The sequence below is a fragment of the Anarhichas minor genome, unplaced genomic scaffold (genome assembly GCF_050575085.1).
Source record: "Anarhichas minor isolate MPS153535 unplaced genomic scaffold, ASM5057508v1 ptg000042l, whole genome shotgun sequence".
NCBI lineage: Eukaryota > Metazoa > Chordata > Actinopteri > Perciformes > Anarhichadidae > Anarhichas > Anarhichas minor.
The window spans coordinates 9,820,175-9,840,606 of record NW_027466488.1 but is presented as its reverse complement, the minus strand read 5'-3'; the positions used below and the strand labels follow the sequence as shown (position 1 = coordinate 9,840,606).

The 20,432-nt window shown below is 43.7% G+C and overlaps 1 protein-coding gene across 2 annotated transcripts; it reads right to left on the bottom strand.

Moving 5' to 3' along the window:
- Window positions 1–713: 713 nt before the first annotated feature.
- Window positions 714–19,803, bottom strand: znf507 (zinc finger protein 507). 2 transcript variants are annotated; one of them, XM_076109948.1, is made up of 7 exons: window positions 19,671–19,803; window positions 15,309–17,603; window positions 13,425–13,542; window positions 13,177–13,285; window positions 7,716–7,820; window positions 6,184–6,318; window positions 714–5,212 (listed from the first exon to the last, which is right to left on the bottom strand). In XM_076109948.1, exons 2-7 carry the CDS (start codon window positions 17,598–17,600, stop codon window positions 4,819–4,821), a joined length of 3,153 nt encoding a protein of 1,050 aa, XP_075966063.1. In that variant the 5' UTR covers window positions 17,601–17,603; window positions 19,671–19,803; the 3' UTR covers window positions 714–4,818. The 2 variants fall into 2 exon arrangements, with proteins under 2 accessions (XP_075966063.1, XP_075966064.1); XM_076109949.1 differs by having other exon boundaries at window positions 19,667–19,794.
- Window positions 19,804–20,432: the final 629 nt, after the last annotated feature.

The window sequence follows — 20,432 nt, the reverse complement described above, 5'->3', positions numbered from 1 at the left end:
CAAGTTGTGCGGGACATTACGCATCTCATGTCTTCTGTTTGTTTCAACTATTTTCATTGCTTACGTGACAACTGACCTCATTTGTCATTCTTTAATTTATAGTTTATCTGCATTCAGTGCTTCCGCTTCAGGTTCAGGTTCCGCTTCAACTGAGGTTTTCTCTCAGGTCGTACGATGACGCAATTTTCAGCGCATCAACTTCAGCAGACACTTCCAGATCAATTCATGACACTTCCACTGACATTTAAACTTCTTTCAGGACTTCAACCGAACGTTCGACTCCTTTAACCACTTTCACCCGAAATGACACTTGAACTTCACCAGCACCACCGCATGCTGTCGTGAACTCTAGAAGAAAACATGCTTTCCTATGCCTTCATGGGGAAAGGAGAATCCGAAGATGGAGTAGGTCCTTGATGTAATAGATGCTGTTTGATGTCCAGCGTTTAGCCCATTTATGATTATATGTTTGTGTTTTTGATCTGGGTTCAACTGTAGGCCTATGTCTGTATATGTATTCTTAAATGTCTTCTCTGCTCTGTGTAAGTACATTGAGTATTATGAGAGCTGGAGTCAGATTTATTAGAAGTGCCAAAATACAAATAATATTGTAATATATATTATCTAAATATACAAATAAATAAATACAAAAAATATATATAATACATTCATATTTTCCATCATCTCACAAACACGCCCAGAGACAAAAAGCAGTCATTTATTTCTCGGTCTTTATTACCAAAAATACAATGGCAAGGTGGTGACATAATACTGCCTATGATGTCCTAAAAATAAATAAACAAAGCAAGTGTCACACTGCTGTCCCAAACAATTCAACGTTAAAGTACAAAATTGAATATGAGCAAAAAGAAGAAAAGGCTGGTCAGGACAGACGTGTTCTAGCTTCTCCGCCTCCTTTGGTTGAAATGCACGCAGCTCAGTTTACTGCGTTTACCTTAAAACCACCAACTCTCTCAAATAGACTGGGAGGAGATAAGAACAGAGCCAAAATACAATATTTTTTTTGTCTGTTTTTTTAAATTATTTTTTTACAAGATCATTCAAAAATAGATGTTTTCTTTAAAAAAAGTCATTTTCAAGGTTCTGCAGTATTGATCTACAATATGTACAAACTAACAGTAGGAAAGTATTTGAGCTCATTAATAGGTTAAAACAGCTAGCAAGTAGAAAATAAAGAGCCGTTTCACATACTTGGTTTATTGTTGATGCCGTGTCCCCAAAACTGAATAAAACAGAAATGTGGATTTGCCTCTCTGGAAAAGTGTGATGATGCCCACAATAAATCCACTTCGACACCACTGGCTGTGCCCAAATCGAAATTTGGATCAATTAAACTAAATATGCGACTGAAGTTTTGGCAAACAAAATTCAGCTTTCAACACACATGACACCTTCACCCAAAAGGCACAATAAATGATTTGCCTACAAATGAACTAACATGGCACAAAGTTGGAGTTCTTTAGTCACGGTGTGAATTAATGAAGGAAATGTAACTGTGCTCTGAAAGTGCTGCCGTGTTGCCACACTTTTGCCATTTGTGAAATTAAAACACATTTCCACGTTGGTTTTTTGCCTTTACTTTCTAAAAAAGTATCTGAAATGATCGTGTTTTACTTGAAATATTATCATGAGCTACGTCGTAGGACTGGCTGACGCTGCCGTGCTTGGTTTGCTATCAACGTTATTCCCAATGAACACATATGCTGTACGGTCACAGAGTCCAGTGACGTTATTACTACTTAGATGCTATTCTTTCCTGTAGCTTTGGCCTTTAATAGAACTGTATGCATCAAATTAAGGACAAGTCTGGTGGTAGAATATACGTTTCATATTTTGAACAACTCCCATGAAAAGACCAAAAACCAACAAAGAATGTGTCCTACTAATGTCCAGTAGTTCTCAGAGACGCCGGACAGACTCACTACCACACCAAACGTGTATTGATGCACGGCTGGAAATAGTCCCCAACAAATACACCATTTACAGCTCGCTTGAGCAACAATTGCCAAAACCTATATTGCCAAACTGTTATTAGAAATGTCAGCTTTTGAAAAAATGATTTAATTATATATTCATGACAAAGTTATGTCTTTCAGTGAGATTGGGCTGGTGCCATAGACGGGGTAGGGAGGCTGACATTGTCAGGTGGACCAATGCGCCATTGGTTTGGGTCGTTTCATGGGATCGGTTGACAATAAAAATATATTGGAAGTCATTTATTTGCTAACCCACCACAGGGCAGGACGAACAGCTTAGACTTTATCTGTACCAACAAAGAAACCAAGGTGTGCAACCCGAAGGATTGCAAAAGAAAAGTGGGATCGCCTTGTCAATGAGACAGGAGGAGCACTGAAGTCACACTTTCATTTAGACGCGTCCCCAACTGCTTTAATTCGGACACTTGGCGTTGTAAATTTAAAATGCAGACAATAATTACCTGCTATGATGATGAGAATTCCCGGCCAGGTCTTTTAGATTGATATTTAATTTAGTTTTATCCACTACGCTACACACACACACACACACACACACACGGTGAAGAAGGGGGGCATGGGTTATTGATATTCCATTTTATCTTCATTTGCTCCGCCTCGGTCTATGTGGATGACATACTGATGACTGCAGGATACATTAGATGGGTTGAGATGAGGTTGAAAAGAACACTTTTCTTGAATCTACGCTAAATTTTCTGTGAATTTCCAATCCCAGCGATTGTGTCCCGACATGTTTGACATGAATCAACATTAAGGGGATATCTTGAATGAGGTTCTCATCCATAGTCAGCGTATTATCTACAGTAGATGGTGGTCAACATGCCCCCAGAAACAGACAGGAGCAAAGCAATGTACTGCTGGGGCAAAACCTGTGTAAGACACCTAAAAATATCAAACATCAGTTGAAGTCTACGCTATATTTAGAAATATGTTCATGCTTTCCCTTGCAGACTGCAGACTCCTTTTACCTCACAGAACATGAGTTGATGATGTACCGCTGCCTCGATCGGTCAGTTTGTTTGCGTTAGTGTGACTTTGGTGTTTTAAACCTCTGCGTTCTGTAAGGTATTATTAATTATTTTGTCAATGGAGTCCGCTGGCTTTGAAGAGAGCATAGATGGACAGAACGGCTTCACTTTCCCATCACAAAGGGCTGTCGGACAGCAAGGTAAAGCGGTGACAATATTCTAAATGTAGCATCGATTAAAGTGATAATATTTTTTGGGTGGAGCTCTTTTTTTGGTGGCCAACCCCGAGAGATATTTTGGTTGTTCCTAGCACGCACCTGGGTGACTAGATAGTCAGCTTTGTGCCAGTGAATCTTTTCCTTTGCAGTCAAACAGGTGTTCTCTGCGTCATCTGAGATATTAGTTACATTTGTCTCCTTTCAAGAAAGCCACTTGCTGTCGTATAGCCGCATGAAAAATAACTCCCCCCCCCCCCACAGCGAGACCATCCATCACAGCTAACAGGAAGCCCGCATTGATCGAAGTGTCCGTTTCACACTCATTACACTGTGCTGAGTTGAGTGTTTTCCATATCAGAGCTGCAGTAATTACATTACACTCCTGCTTCCAGTCCATCACACGAGAGCACACGGCAGGACTGGGTGCCAATAAACCTCAAAGAAACGTGTCGCCGTCTCAACTTTGTTTATTTTCACATCCGTGTCTTCATATTTCAGGCATGTTGGTTAGCTGGGACAGCAGTCATTCCATGTTTGTGTTTGACACTAGAAAGTTTGTATTTTAAAAACACCGACAGAAAAGAGCAAACGGTTGTTATAAAAAAACGTTATTATATACACAGCATGAATTGCATGGACTACAAAGAACAGACTTTACCCTTTAATGCCAACTCTTGAAATGAGCCTAGCGCCACAATCACGAGTGAGAACACATGTCTGCTTTTAAATATCGAGGCGCCGCTCATTTGAAATAACTACTTACGCCAGCTTCCCTTTTGATCATCCCCAAGACCCAACCCCTCTGTCGCCCGACAACCAATCAACTTTGCTCTGATCAACTTCCAACTTCCTCCTTTGAGAACTACACCCGTCTCCCCTCAAGACGCTCATTTCTATGATCCGACAAGTAAAATGACACTCACTCATACGAGAGAAACGCAAAGAATAATAATTAATAACATTTGCCATTTTTTAACTTGGCATTAACGGAAACATGCATACAAAAATAAACTGATAAATATTAAAACCATATTCAAGCTGCGATACATGCCTTTAGGCATCGGTGAGTTTGCACATGTACCTCCTGAACTAGGCTACAGTCGCCGCCGATCAAATACATTAAATATTACAGTAGCAATAACAGAGCTGCCTTATGGTCAAAATATATGAATTAGACTGGAAAATATGTGATTTCTTTTTGTTTCCATTTCTGGTGAGGGGTCGTGTGGTTTTCGTGAGGTATGAACTTGTCCCTGTGTATTGAAAAATAAACTTGGGTTGGAGCTCGGACTGAGACACATCTCGTGTCCTCTTTAATGTCAACGTATTTGACACAAACAGATTTTATTCGTTTTCTTCTTTTAAACATTCCTTTTAAAAAGGAATATGCCGCTGAGAAAACAGTTTCATAAATCCCCTCAACACCTGTTGAAGGTGTTTTGCGTTGGACAGCAGCCGCACGCCTTCGGCACCACAACATTCTGACATGTTTACGCCTCGATATCCATCGCAAACCACCTCGAGGTAAAGAAACGTAATGAAGTTCTTTAGTGAGCAGTAGCTCACTGTGAGATTGCAGTGTTGTCAGTATTAATATAAGGGGGGGGGGGGGGGGTCTCACTCTGCTGTTTGTGCTTCTGCTTGCTGCTGCTGCTGCTCCTTGTTGAGGATGATGCTGATTATGTCCCCCTCGTGCTCCTTCATGTGCTCCATCAGCCGCTCTTTGCTGGTGGACTCGAAGCCGCAGATGCAGCAGCAGAACAGGAGCACGCAGTATTCCAGGCCGGGGCCCGGAGAGGGGCGCTGAGGCTGAGCGGGGTCCTTCCCCTGTGAGGGGTCCGTAAACAGGCCCGCCGAGCTGTCCACGGCCACGCTGGGGGCCGTCGTCGTCGTCGTCGTCGTGGGTGCTGGCAGCGGCTCCACTGGGCCCTGTGCTCTGTCCTTTGAGGGCGGAGCCACCGCGGGGCGCTCTGCCGACGACTCCAGCACCGCCGACAACTTCTGAGGAGCTCTGAGAGAAAAATGACGCAACAAGAACACAACAAGAGAGAGCAAGATTAAAATCTTCGGGTAGTGCTGGCACATTGAAAATGTCAAATTGCCTCAGTACTATTTTATCTGTTGGATGTAGAAAGTTACTTGCTGCACATAATGGACGCAGTGTGTATTTGTGAGACAGCTGCATCACGCTTTATCTTTCGAAACACAAACTAATGAGCAGAGTGAGGAAGGAACTCCTGTTGAAGTACAACCTTTGCAAGTAGCTGAATGTCTTCAGTTATAACAAAGACAGTTAATAAAAGGAAAGACATTTGCACATTCTGGTGCTGGTGCCTGGCAGCTAAGTACATTAATGTAACTGCATGGGTTGACCAGGTTAGAGGGTTCTCTGTACAATTCATGAGCAATAGATCTCAGAGGATATCTTTTATATCCAAGCAATGTTGGTTATGTAACAGAAATCAAATCCCGAATCAAATCAATATTGAATCGGATATCTAATCGGCACCTTGCGATACCCAGCCCTACGGAAATTCGTTTTTAGCTAAATATGGTAAAAAACAAACAATAAAAACTCTACTTGAAGCTAACTTTAGGACTTTTTCAGAGCCTGCTAGTGCCAGTGTTGAAGAAATCCAACGATTAGTATTCATTAAAGGGCACACAAATGAAGTCCAATATTTAATGACCTGTACAACTGACATAACATATTTTATTTAAAGCTGCACGAGGCAACTTTGTACACTGCGGGCTACAAATGGTGGCATTTACAGTTCGGGCTTTCACTGTAAGAATCATTACAACATTAAGTGTGCATATTGTAGCGTTAGCTGTAATCAGGCTCTGAAGCCCTTGTAATATGAAAGTGCTTCTTACTAAGTGTTTTCCAGGACCTACAGTGTGCTGCCAGTGGATATATACACTGTGGATATTTGCAAATACAGAAATTAAACCTGAAAGAACGTGGCTTCATGTATTTACCGGCTGCTCTGGGAGATGGCCTCGTTAATGGCTTTGTTAACTTGCTCGTAGTTGTAATTCTGGTCTCCGGCGTGCTTCCACATGTGGGACTTGAGGGACGGGGGATGACTGCACACATAGCCACACAGAGAGCACCTGGAAGAAGAACAACGGAGAGAAGATGCAAGTTAACGTTCGCCGTACTCTTCTTCTACTTTATATTGAGAGGAAGCGTCCCGACTCAAAACTCCGCAGGGTACACTGGGCTTGAGAGATGGGGACAAAGAGTGGAGCAAGGACACAGGATTTAAGGTTTCAGAGATGGAGATAAAATGTTCCTAATAGTTTAGCTTAGCCTTCTGCTAACCTCCTCAGCCGTCACATAGCAGGCTGAACTGAGTAATCGAGAGAAATGTTGCTAATAGTCTTAACAAGTTGAGAGAGAATTAATTTGAAAGACATTTTCTGCATCCGGTGTTGCATGAAAGCGTGGTGGGATTAGCCAGCTAATTAGCAGACGGCTGGCTACTGAGCTAGCTTGCAAACTCCACCACGCTTTCACGCAACACTGACAGTAAATGATCTGAAATAGGTTGTCACTTATGTGCTTTCTTACACTGTGACAACTGTGTGTGGATGAAGCATTGAGTTGTTAAACTTGACTCTTTTAGCTAGCTACCTTGCTACTTCCACGCTACGCTGGCTACAGAAAATGAGCAGCAGCTTTGGGAGGAGAGCAGACAGGAGCTCTGGAGACAAGTGAGCTAACTAGCCAGCTCTGGAAGTGGACAAGCTAGCGAGCTAACTAGCCACCTGTCCTCTCCTGAACTCCCGTCTGCTCTCCTCTGACGTGGTCAGCCAGGCTCACACAGTAGCGCTGGTTAATGTTAACTTTCGCATGTAAAACTTGCTGTCCTGGAGAGCGAGTGACTGTACATATTGAGAAAAAAAGAAACTTGTATTTTCTACGGCAACTATGAAATAAAACAAGCCGATGAAACTTGCTAGCAAGCGTCAACGTGTTCAGAGAAATATTCTGCCTCCACCTACAGATGGACCAAGAGAAAAGGGCGTTTATACGTTTACTCTGTAATGAACAGGGTCAATATAGAATGGACCAGAACTAAAAAGGTTACAACGCATCACTGTTTCTTTGGTTTCGACCAAATGAACCAAGCTACAGCTCAAGTTCCCAGACTATATAGTAATAGTGCAGTACTGAGTAAAGAAGGGCATTGTCTGCATGGAAACCTGGGCATTCCAGGCTTGAAGGTACTGACGACAGTATAATACGGAACAAGCATTTACTGAAGTGGAGATCAGCTGTCAGTGCCTTGCTCCAGGTTGAGGATATTTAACCCCCCTCCCCCCCCATTCACTTTCTCCACCCTCCAACCACTAACTTTGCCCATTTCTAAACTTTCCAGGCTGTTGGCACCATGAGACACAAATGTGGCCTCACACCAGCTTCTTCTGGCCAGGTACAGCTCCTCATTCTCCCCTCTGAGGTCCAGCAGTCTTTCTTATCACTTCTCTGTGTGAGGTTCTCTCACCTGTACTGCTCCAGCAGCTGCACGGCCTGGTGCTCCTGAGGGTGCCTCCTCATGTGGCTCTTTAAACTGTTCATGTTGGTGGTGGCAAAATCACAGCTACAGCACCTGGCAGATGGGGGGGGGAAGGAATGGCGAGAGATGAGAGAAACACTTTTGAGGTCATCGTTTTGCTTGTTTACTCTTGTAGCCTGAAGGGAGATGGAGGATTTAAAGCAAAACGGAGAGGAAATTGGCACTTTAGGAAAAAGACGAAATCACAACATTTTCTACTTTGTTGCGCTACGGATGTTGCGGTTGGAAGACGGAACTGGCTTTTTAGCTGCTTAGAGGCAAATACTGCACGAGGACAGCAGACCGAGGCAACACTCAACTCGCAACTTGCTGCATTAAAATGAAGTCAAACAAAACTAAGTGTTGCACTTCATCATGTGAGGTTTACTGGGTCCTGAGTATTGAAAAGATGGATTTGACGAACCAAGAAGACTTTACAGCGTATTACTTAGCTATTGCCGACACACTGCGTTTCTTGACAATAACCCATTCAAATAATAATATACAGAACATAAAGATAGTTCGGGCCACTAATGTAGCCTAAAATATACCACGATATGGTCAACAACATTAGACATGTCCCGTCTTTAAGCGCAGAACACAAATGGCTCGTAAAGACATCAGCTCAACTTTTTAGTGGTCAGCTGAATGAGGGGAACCCAACTATTCAGAAACCTACCTCGGGCTGAGCAATATATAAATATATATTACATCAATATTGTGATATAAGACAAGATATCGTCTTAGATTTTGGAAATTGTAATATGGTCGCGGCTGTTCCATTAGTTTCCTTTACCCACATAGTCCTTATTTCCACATTAATGATGATTATTCAAAAATATTTGATGAAAGCACTACTCTACCAAATGGTAGAAATGTCAACATTGAGGTATTTGGTGGAAAACATTGTGATACTTTCTTGATACTGCCCAGCCTTAAATCTGCCCACAGCTAAATGTTGAGAGTAGGTGCCAAGTGTTGATGGAGATAAAACTGGGATTGCAACTAGAATATAAAAAGGTTCAGTGCCCTCCAGAATTGTTGCCTCCCTTAGTGTGAATGTGAGCAACACAGGATGCTGTTTATCCTCTCAGTCTTTCACTCGAGACAACATTCTCAAAAGTCTCGCTTTTTCATTGAAGTAAGATTATTGAAAGAAAAAATGTTTGACATTAAACACATTTTTTCTCCAAAACACGTGTGCCACAGAAATGATTACAATCTCACTAAAGTATATTTCCAGACACATTGGACATTTTTAAGATCCCCTCTTGGATTAGGAGCTCTTAGAGAGTCAACCATGAAGAACTGTCTCACTGGGGGTAAAACATGAGGTCACACGGGCCAAGTTCCCTTCGTCATTCATCACCGTGTCATAGACCCGAGAACGCAGTGACGTAAGGTTGTTCAGCTGCACAAATCGAGGGGATAAAAAAAACACCCATTTCCACAGTGAGAGCAATAATTAAGAAGTTTAAAGTGACAGGAGATATTAAAGAATCCGTGGACTGTGAGGAGGTTGTTTTTCTTCCAAAGGCCCCGGGGTCTCATTTAGAGCCGCTGCGTACGCACAGAACGGGGTCTTTACAGGTAGAATGATGCCTCTTGCTCTCATAGATCCTCTTTATCATAAACAGTCCAACCAGCAGTGTTATGTGTGCTGGTACTAGTGAGCTATAACTATAAAATATTTAAACCAACTCAAACCTCAAATCAAATTTTGCTTATTATTTCATCAGCGCTGTCTGCAGAGGAGAGACCGAACTACCGACCCTCGTGGTCATCTGATGAAATTATCATCATCTGTAAGAGAACGTCAAATAGCATTAAAGAAATGCACAACAGAGCAATCTTAGCTTTCATTAAGCGTTAGTGAGTAAAATCATTGCAGTGAACGCAACTTTATTCATTCATTTATGGTTATTTCCATAGTGACAGACAAACTGTACACAGCTATCTGATGAGAGTACCAGAGCCCGCTGGAGCAGAGGAGTAACCATGGTGATGTCACACACATTCTCCAGTCACCTGACCCGGCAAATCATCACCACCTAATTAGCCAAGTGTGGCAATAAAGCCAGGGACAGCTCTCGTACGATCGCTGCATATCCTCATTAGCAGTCCTGATCATAATGCCACAAGAGAACACAAGTATAGAAATAAATTGTGTTCACCTAATAAACCTTTCTATGTTTTAAATGACATCCTAAGGTGACACTCGTGATTCGTTATGTTGCATAGAAGAAGATACTTAGACTGCGTAAATGGAAGAATTAGGAGTGAACGAGAAGTAGTCTCTGTGATTCACCGCAAAGAGCCGCTGATCAGCGGCTCAGTTCTGTGCATCAACATTCATAAGCTGCTTTGCTTTGACCGTTTATGGTTGAATGTGGACATGTAGAGGATACATGGGGTTATGGACTCCATCGAATACCGGCCAATATTAAATGAAAACCCAACCTGACTCAGAGCCCAAAGGGAGGCTGCACAACATATTCAAATAAAGCGGTTGTTTCGTGATAAGAATTGAATGATTCTTTCAACTGTGTTACTTCGAATGTAAAGTTAGGTTTTTGTGAACATTTTGAATGAAACATCGTGGTTGATGAACCATAAAGACTTCTCAATGCAAAGTGCTCTTTTTGTTCCCCACATCTAAATGCATAACTACGACGGGCATTTCTGCACTCTTTGCCAATCACATTATGGTTAGATATGAGCATCAGTCCGGTCCGTCCTATTGTTATGCTGTGGAAATGTGAGACGCCAACAGAGACGATCAGCATCACCATAAAATGTTGGGCCCTTAGACTCTAATTGCAGTAATTGCACAGTGTGACATACCGGCACATGGCGGGCGCACGTGTTCACAATGATCTAAGGAGCAGCAGCGCCGCTTGAAACTGGAAACACGGCAGCACATTTTTGGTGAGACCGTCACACACCAGAGAGGCCGTGTTGGCTCTGTGCTGTATCCGAAATAAAAAGGGCGACTATGGAGGGGGAAGTGCTAACTTTCAGCTTTAATTTGAGGCTGTTTAAATATAGATTGGGTTAAGAACATCCGCCCTGTCAAAACAAGAGAATCTGTCCGCCAACACCTACACACCACGCTGACTGTCTGACAGATTGGACATTTCCAGTCAGATGTAACTGTATCTTCTGCATTACAGTTTCAATAAACTCCAAAGTATAGCTGATGTCAAACACTTAAAGCACAACATCCTCGTGAAAGCACAAGGACACAAGTATGTGGACACAATAGCAACAGCGCTAGCACAATGAACTACGTGTCCTTCAGCCATAAGACCTTATTCAGCCATTTACAGCTGCTTTCTTTGTTGCCTAAGTTTGAATGTTCGCTTGTTTTCACCTGTTTTATAGCTGGATATTTCAAAACTCTTCTTTGGCTCTCATACCATTAGCTTACAGGACGGTTCACCCCTCTGGTTAGAAACAGCAATTAGATGCCATCTGACCTTATCAAAGCAGAGAGAAATCTTGTTTTGCGCGTGTGTGTGTGTGTGTGTGTGTGTGTGTGTGTGTGTGTGTGTGGGGGGGGGGGGGGGGGGGTATGCACATTTGACCTTAGAGCACAGGTGACACTGTTACGGTAGCTGACAGAAACACACGTATATGTTCTCACCTCAGGCAGCTCTGTGTTGACACAAACAAGGTGTGCGTGCGTGGGGGACGGGACTGTGGCTACACAGTGAAGATGACCGTGCTGGTCTGAGCACCACCGGGCATGTACTGCCATCTAGTGGTCCTTTCTAAAAGACTCTGCATTGAAGCATCTTTGTCTGGCAGCTACTTGGTTCGCTCCCTCTGTATGAAACGCTGTCTGAAACCTGAAAACTCAACATTCACCGACCACTAACACCACTACAGGGCACACATGGGAAGCAATCAAACCGGACTCGAAAACATCGAGTGTTTTACTTCTAACATGTAGGAATAAAGGACAGCAGATCTGTGGAATTGTTGTGAATCTAGCGTCCCGTTAAGGCAACATACTGTGTGCTAAATAATTAACACAGAAGTCCGTAAAGTTAACATCCAATTTGCAACGGATGTGAAATATGCAATCAGTCCCCCAAAAAAATGCAATCAGTCTCCAGATTGGTGTCTGCTTCATTCTAATGTCATTAAAGCTGAATGTCATTTGTAATTTCTGCAACTATCATTAACATATTCTATAACTATAAAACACAATATAACTGCAATAACAAATTATGTTCACTGTAGAAAAACGAAACCCAAAACTTTTTTAAAAGGGTAATAAAGTATTAAATCAACAGCACACGCAGCACCAGTTTAAGTATATTATTAAATACAATAAATGGTATTTGCAAAGTGCCTTGTGTGACATTTATGGAGACTATTTTTAAATCATGTTCACTTTGATTATAATAAAAATCATAAAAGATAATTCTAACACAAATACATTTCATAATGAATAATGATGTTCTAGAGCTGCTTTACTCTCAATGAAAAGCAGAAGATCCACAAACTAAAACTCTTCTTTTAACGCCACTGGAACTGAATTCAGGCTCATCAGTCAAACAAGCAAGTGTTGAAACAGCCCCAGAGTTAACATGGGCAGTTTTCACACACTTAATTAGTATGAAGAGCATGTGCTCTTCATAAATGATTTATTATTTACATGCTTTACTTCTTTGGCACAGAATGTGATTAGAAGCAGCTGTGCACAGATGACTCAACTTCTGGGTTGATTTTTCAGTAAAAGGGCAACGCACACAACACTCATTATCTTGCTCGTAAAAAATTGAATTAATTGTCACCAAAGGTTGTAAATGACTTCTATATCGTAATTTTATCAATTTTTTTCAACTACATTTCATCATCTTATCATTTATTTCCTGGTTCAGACTCAATGTTTTAAGCCAGTTTGGTTCTGATTGGTCGGGGGGTAAAAACAGCTCCAACAAGAGTTGCCTTGAGGTCCGGTCACAGCTGGTTTGATTTTGTACCAACTGGCTGAAACTGCATTTCGTCACTATGACACATTCTGGTAAACTAAAAAGAAGCCGACATCAGCAACCTGTGCTGATGGGAGCGGATCTGACTGTATTCTCTCAGGCTTCACGACACGCCCACTTCACTACGCGACACGCCCACTTCACTACGCGACACAATATGATAGAGAAGAAAATCTTTAAGTTCCAGAAAGAAATCTGTAACTTAAAGATTTTGTTATTGAAACAAATACAAACTTCTAATGGACCCAAATCCTACACCGGTAGCTTCTAGTTTTTCGAAGAAAACACTGAGAAAAATAATTATATAATAAGAAAAAGTCAGTCATAAGAACCTGTGTTCAGTGAATCAGTGAGTGGTACGAGTACTTGTATTTAGGTGATAGTGTTTGTTTCTTTTTACAACTCACCGATAAGGCTTGTCGGAGTTATGAATCCGACGGTGGTTCCTGACCCCAACATACGTGGAGCTGGTGTAGTCGCACACGTCGCACTTATACACCTTCTGCAAACCACAATCTGTAACAGAGCACAAACAATCTTCTGAAAACACTGACAGAAATCATATGGCACTATGTGGCCCGGAGTCATTGTCATATCTTGTAACAATCCATCTTTCCATCCTAACACATAAAGAGGTCCTAAAAACACGCCTTACCTTCATCCGTTACCCGCTCGGCTTCCTCCACCATGGCCACGGTTTCAGTAACTGGTGTGAGGGCTGCCGTGTCCCCGCTGAAGCTGTGCTGCTCCCTTTCATGGTTTCTTAACTGACTCTAAGGAAAGAACACACACACACACACACACACACACACACACACACACACACACACACACACACACACACACACACACACACACACACACACACACACACACACACACACACACACACACACACACACACACACACACACACACACACACACACACACACACACACACACACTGGATAACGATTGTCAGTCAAACTGTATTTCACACTGTGATGGTTAACGTTAAACTGTGTAATTAATCCCCGAACCATGAAGGGGGGGGGGGGGGGAGATCCGTACGGCTCACAGATAGACAGTGGTCCGTTACACCACTAGTCTTTAGACATTATTCAGCCCATTCCACTGAGCACCAATCAATCGTATTTCAACTAGCAACTAGACTCTGTTGTTCACTTTTTATGTGGTCTGGTAAGGTACCTAGAATTCCTCGGAAGCCTTAAAGTAAAGATAGGAGTGACTTAGTCTCCACCATGTGTAAACTGCAGTCTATTTAAATATGTGGGCTGTCTGCCGTGGTTGTCCTCCTGACAGTAGCCTGGAAGAGATGCCCCTCATGGCTACACATCGAGCACCTTTCCTGCAAGCCTTCACATCTCTCAGCACAAAGGCTAAAAAAAAGACGTACACGGGAATAACACAATTATCCAGAACTCCTTAAAAGTTCGGTCTCAGGTGATGCAGCTGTTAAAATATACCTAGACCTCCCTTCATGCTCCAATCATGCATCCGGGCCTGGAGGACCTGCTCTTCACAACTTGGAGGGAGAAGGGAATCATCTTTGTAGGACATTTTTATATAAATGATCATCTCGTCTATTTCTAGAAACTCCAGCTTCCCAATTTATCTTTCCTCCATTTTCTACAACTGCGACACTTTTCTGAGGACTCATGTCTCACTGCCCGAGCAGAAACCTCACCATGCTGCTTCTGGTAGTCTCTTGACTATTAAACCATATCCTAAAAAGGTGCTGCGTCATATTTTACAACATCTTTCAGCATTTAAATAGCACATCATCAAACGTCGTCGATACAACTACAAGTTGAGCATGGATTGCCCTTCTCTCCCACTAGCTTATAGAAGAAAACTAATGCTGCAAATGTAGAAACATTTGATATGTGGCTGAAGTAATCAGGAAGTGTAGTACGTCTAGAGAAAATAAGATGCACTATGTCAAACAGAGAGGGACTCTTTCACCAGATCTGGCAACCTGTTGTTTCTTTTCCTCTTTTGTGTTTTTTTATTGTGTTGTTTGTGTTTTGCTGTATTTCTATATCGCTCGATCAATACAATTTTTTTTAAAAAGACTAAAAAGACGATAGGACTAAGGATTATTTTCTTAATTCATTGCTTTGTCCATAAAAATAAAATGCTCAGAATAATATTTTTTGAAACCAGGGTAACACATTCAAACGGCCCAAAGCTCATTATTCAGTTTACTGTCAAAGATGAAGCAGCACATTCTTACATTTGAGAAGCTGGAACCAGAGAATGTTTGGCATTTGAACTCAGAAAATAACTTTCTGTAAAATGTGTTTTTAGAAAAAGATAATGAGGACGTGCACAAAAGAAAGGACAATTGTTTGAAACTGTGACACAGTGGTACGAGTGAGCCCGAGGAAACAAAAGTGGTGGACTGCCAGTGTTATATTTACTGGAAAATAGATAAACAGTGTCCCTCTGAAAACGTATTATACGTATTATAATATACAGATTACTGGATCACATATAAAATAACAAGACTAAACGCTGCATTGCCGTGTCCTCACCTTGTAGTGGAAGGCGTCTGGACACTGCTTGCACTGGTACATCCTGGTCTTACAGTGGTGGATCATGTGGCTCTCCAGGTCCTTGCTGTCCGAGGCGATGTGCTCACAGATGGGACACTGGTACGGCTGCCTCTGCCTGTGCACCCGCAGGTGCTGTTTGATGTAGCCCTTATTGCCGCTGCTGTAGCGGCACAAGCGGCACCGGTACGGCCGCTCGCTGCCGGGGATGTAGTCCACCAGGCCGCCGTCGGCAGAAGCAACCAACCCGTCCACTCCCGGGATGCCACACATGTAGCCCCCGGCTCCGTTCCCCGTGACCACTGCTCCGTTTTGAAACTGGGCGTTGTCCTGAAGCTCTTTTAAGATGTCCTCATCCGAGGCGTTCTGGTCCGAGCGCTCTCGGAGCCTCTCGATGACGGTGAGCAGCGACAGGCTGATGCCGGCTTTGGTGGCGGGGCCCTCCTCGTCCCCCTCCTCAAGGCACAGGGACCCCAAATCTTCCTCTCTGCCACCTCCGTGAAGCTCCAAGTCCAGCAGAGCTGCTGTTGTCTCTGCGTCGGAAGCCCTCTGCCCAGCCTCTACGAGCTTCTGGCCGGAGTTGGGGCTCTGTGCCTGGGCTGTGATGGTCTTCAGACTTACCTTGGTGGGGAGGTCGGGGGTCCTCATGGGCATAGCGACGAGGACCTCAGCTGCCAGAGAGTGCAGGCGGAGGGACTCAGAATGTGTCCTCTTGCGACTGGCCGGGGGAATGTTCTCATCCCGTGGAGAGTCACTACCCACAGAGGGTTTAACTTCAGCTCCTAATGGCTGTCCGGCGGTGGCAGCGGGGACCGCCTCACCCTCTGCAGCTCCCGCACGGCCCCGCTCTTCCTCCCCTGCACCCGCTAAGTTCTTGTCCCTGTCCACGTCCGGGCTGAGAAGAAGCGGGTTCGTCGCCATGACCGAATCCTCGGCCGAGGGGAGGCGTTCTACGATCACGTTGATGTGGCCGGCGCTGTTGGGACCGCTGTTGATGATCTTCTGAGCTGACGACAGTAAGCTGTCCGTCACAGAGGTGCCGTCATGATGATGACTGCCGATCTCCACCTCGGACTCCGCCTCCGTCATAACCTGCACCTCCACCATGGGCTCCTCTGAGGTCATGTCTTTGATGGGGTACACCCTCTCCTCCTCTGTCTTCAGGCTTACGTCGAGATCAGAAACCGGATGATTCAGCGCATCCCGTTTGCTCTCGACGGCCATCGGCACGCGGAGCTGGAGCTTGAAGGCGGCGGGCAGCTTTTGCAGGCTTTTGTCTTGAAGGACCGGGGAGAGAACGACTATTTCCTCCCTGGTCGCCGCGTTGGCTGTGGCCGGGGCCTCTCTGCTCGCGGCGGCCCCGTCTTCGTCCTCGAAGATGGGGTAGGAGCAGTCGACCAGGCCGGCGTGCTTCCAGGCGTGGGTCTTGAGCATCCGCTGCTGGCTGCACACATAGCTGCAGATCAGGCAGCGGTACAAGCCGTACTCCTCGTAGCTGTACCACTTCTTCTTCTGCGGCAGCTCCCTGGAACCGTCCGGCGAGCTTCTGATCGCCTCGGTTGCCACGCCGCTGCCGTCCTGCTTCCTCAGAACCTCGTCCTTAGCGGTGTCGATGTGCAGTCTGACGTGGGCCTCCAGCTGGCCCTGGTCCCTGGAGGTGAAGCGACACTCAGAGCACATGAGGATGAGGTCGCTGTGCTGCTCGTTGTGCTGCTTCAGGTGCTCTTTCAGCAGCGGCAGTGTTTGGGAGAGATAGGGACACAGGCTGCACTGATAGCACGTCACCGTCCGCTTGTAGTCGCCGCTGTCGGGGTCGCTGGCTGCCTCCGTTGCTGCGGAGGCGATGCTGTTGTTGTTGCTGTCACCAGGGACAGGCGGAGAAAGAGTTGCACCACCGTCCAATCGCACCTCCTCCTCTACGCTCTCCTGCTCCTTCTTAATTTTCTTAAAGGGGGATCCTCCTCTGCTCCCCCTCCTCCCCCCCTCCTCCTCCTCCTCACCTCTTCCTCCTCCCCCCGCAGAGGCGGCTCTCTTCTGTCCTGCCAAGGTGCAGCGGCGCTGGGGCCGCTTCTCCACGATTTTGCTGAGCTTCTCGATCACCTGGATGAGCGAGTCTGCGGCCTGTTTCTGCTGAAAACTGTGGGAGGCGTCCCCCTCGACGTCTTGCCGGGTTCGGCTTTGAGAGAGGGATCCCAGTGCTGACGCAGCAGAGGAGGAAGAGGAGGCGGTGGAGGAGTGGGGGATGAGTACAGCTACATTGCTGACCTCCTCCATGACCTGGCAGACAGCGGGGAAGAATGGAAAAACTGGTTGGTGCCATGTGGTACATTAGATTTAAACAGTTGTGGTCCCTTATTAATAATATAGATATACATACAAGATATACATAAATACAATATCGAAATGTTCCTCCAACATTTTATGTTAGGCGGATACTTAAACTCACACAAACAATATTATTATTTTTTTAATGTAGCATAACATATTGCTAATAACATATTATTGTCAATACAGATTATCCGACTACAGTTTTCGTATATTATTTGTTTCTGCACTTATTCGTTCCGCCTTTGAAACACTAGAAAACAGTGACTTGCTTGTTTTGTCCAGTCCAAACTCAAAGTTACTCAACTTACATACAAGAGTCTTCACATTCGAGGAGCTGGAATTTGTGGGTGTTTGATAAATATTATGATCATCAAAACAGCTGTCAATACTTTTTTCTCCACTTCTGCATTAACTGAATGATCAGTGCAGCAGCACTAATAATTTCAGACGTCGTCAATATCATGCATCTCTAGAAGACAGTTAAAACACTATTTGAGACTCAAAGGTTTCTGTTGACTTTTACTGTCTCAATTTCAAAATGTGTATCTAAACAGGGTCGGCAACAGTCAAAACTTTGCCATTCATTATTCGTATTTTAAAAAGATGTAGAGTAATGGTGGCTTTTAGAAAAACTTTCATGATATTTATTGATTATTCTGTATCACTGTAAATATAAATAATGTAGCCTACAGCCTGACTAAACACTCGGGCTCGGCGATAAGTCGACCATCACAATATTGTTGACAAAGTGCCTCAAAATCGATATTACAATAATATTGTAGGGTTGACTATTGGTGCTTTATTTACACAATTGCATTTTTGATAAGAAATCATCAGTAAAGTGGTTATAATGACTAAGCGGGTGAAGGCAAATAATAAAACAGCTACAGTCTGGTAAATTCAGAAAAAGACTTAACTTTTCTGTAATGCGCCCTTCAAACACAAATGATACATTAGGATATTACGACATCCATAATCTAAGATGATATCCAGTATGCTGTACGGCTAACAAGACAACTATCAACATCTGTTTGAGCTGCTGTCACTTCTGCACAGCAGTGTTTACTGAGGGGATTGATCGTCTGTGTGATAGATTAACTCATTCATGATTAGCCCCGTCAAGCAACTTCACCATGTGCATCTGTTTACAAACTAAGCTGGAGGGAAATGGTCACAACTCCTGTGGCTGAATTTCTTCCTTTTTTTTATCTCTGCATATCCAAAACTTTCCTCTCTCTGACCACAAATCGCCTTCCTCTTTCTCCTACTTCCGCTTCTGTGCATGACTACATCAAAACAGTAGGAGACACATATTTGGAGGAGAGCTACCACATGTGCAAGGATTATTGGCTGTCATCCAGCTTGATTTCTGGATGCTGTGGAGTGGAGCTACGGGGAAACTGGCCTGGTGTTATTAACACTGGAAGCGAGGATAAACTCCAGCCAGCAATAATGGCCTTCTTCTATTAGAAATGTCGTAACCGAGCAAATGGAAATCTGCCAAATAGGCCACCTATGGTCAGATCACTTCACTGGCACAGATAAAGAAGCTCGGTCTGTGGTCAGCGTGGCTTCTCTTTAGACCGCCGTGTGCTTTAACCAGTCTCAGACGAGCACCTGTTATGTCAGGGTCTAAAAATATTTCATCCACTTTCGCTCCCCTGTAGAATGAAGTTGAACACAGCAAACGTCAGACAGCCACTTGTCCAAATACACTAGCTAAGGTTAGCTAACGTGCTGCAGCTGCTACAACAAGAGACGTTCACAGGACGGGGAAAAAACAAAATTTGAGTAAGAGGCAGCACTGTTAGCTTCACTGTTAGCTTCACAGCTTGCTGCCTGATATTCAAACACACACATACATACACATGCACATACACACATATATACACACACGAGTCCCACACAGTGCTAGCAGTTATCCACACATGAATGTGCAAGGACATTTTAATTATCATTTCGGTTAATGTGTGACGGAGGAGCGCGTGGCTGCAATTTGAATGAAGACGTACTCACTGACACGGAAAGGCTCGACGCTCTTTGTCCTCAACACATAAAACCGGCTTCGTTTTATTCGTTAGCCATAAAAAAGTGGCCTCCCTGTCTCTCTCTCTCTCTCTCTCTCTCCCACATTGCAAAATGGCGAGGATGGAATATCAGTCACGTGACTTGGAGTTCGGGTCAGGTGACCGACGCGGACCGATGATTGACGGTTTGCCTGATGCTGCCTTCAGGTGCTGCTCGTAAAAACATCGCGTCTCATTTTTGACCGGCGTGTTATCGCTTTTAGGGGTTTAAATTACATTTTATAAATGCATTGACCAATATCACCATCGCAAACAAAAATTAAAAGGAGCAATGATGTACAAAGCATTTGTGCTCTAAATTATTTACACAATTTCAAACATTCGGACTATAGTTGTCTTTGTTCAGCTACATAGGGTAGCCTATATTTATTTTCAAAAGTAATGTGGATTTTAATGGTTTTAGTAAAAGTGTCTCATATAAGGACAGTCTGTAGATTTGTTCTCTACTAGAACTGTAGATTTTAATATTTTTATTTTAATATTTCATAAGGGCAAACCCTAAACATGTCTGGGCTTTAGACAAGTTTAATGATTAAAATAAGCTAATTATTAAAAAAAGCCTAATTGCTAAATATCTCTGACTTGTTTTGAGATTGGAAAAAGATATGATAAAAAAAGGATCAAGTAAGGGAACAAAAATTGGAGAATAAAAAGCCATGGTAAATGAAATGTCAAAGAAGGACATAGAGAG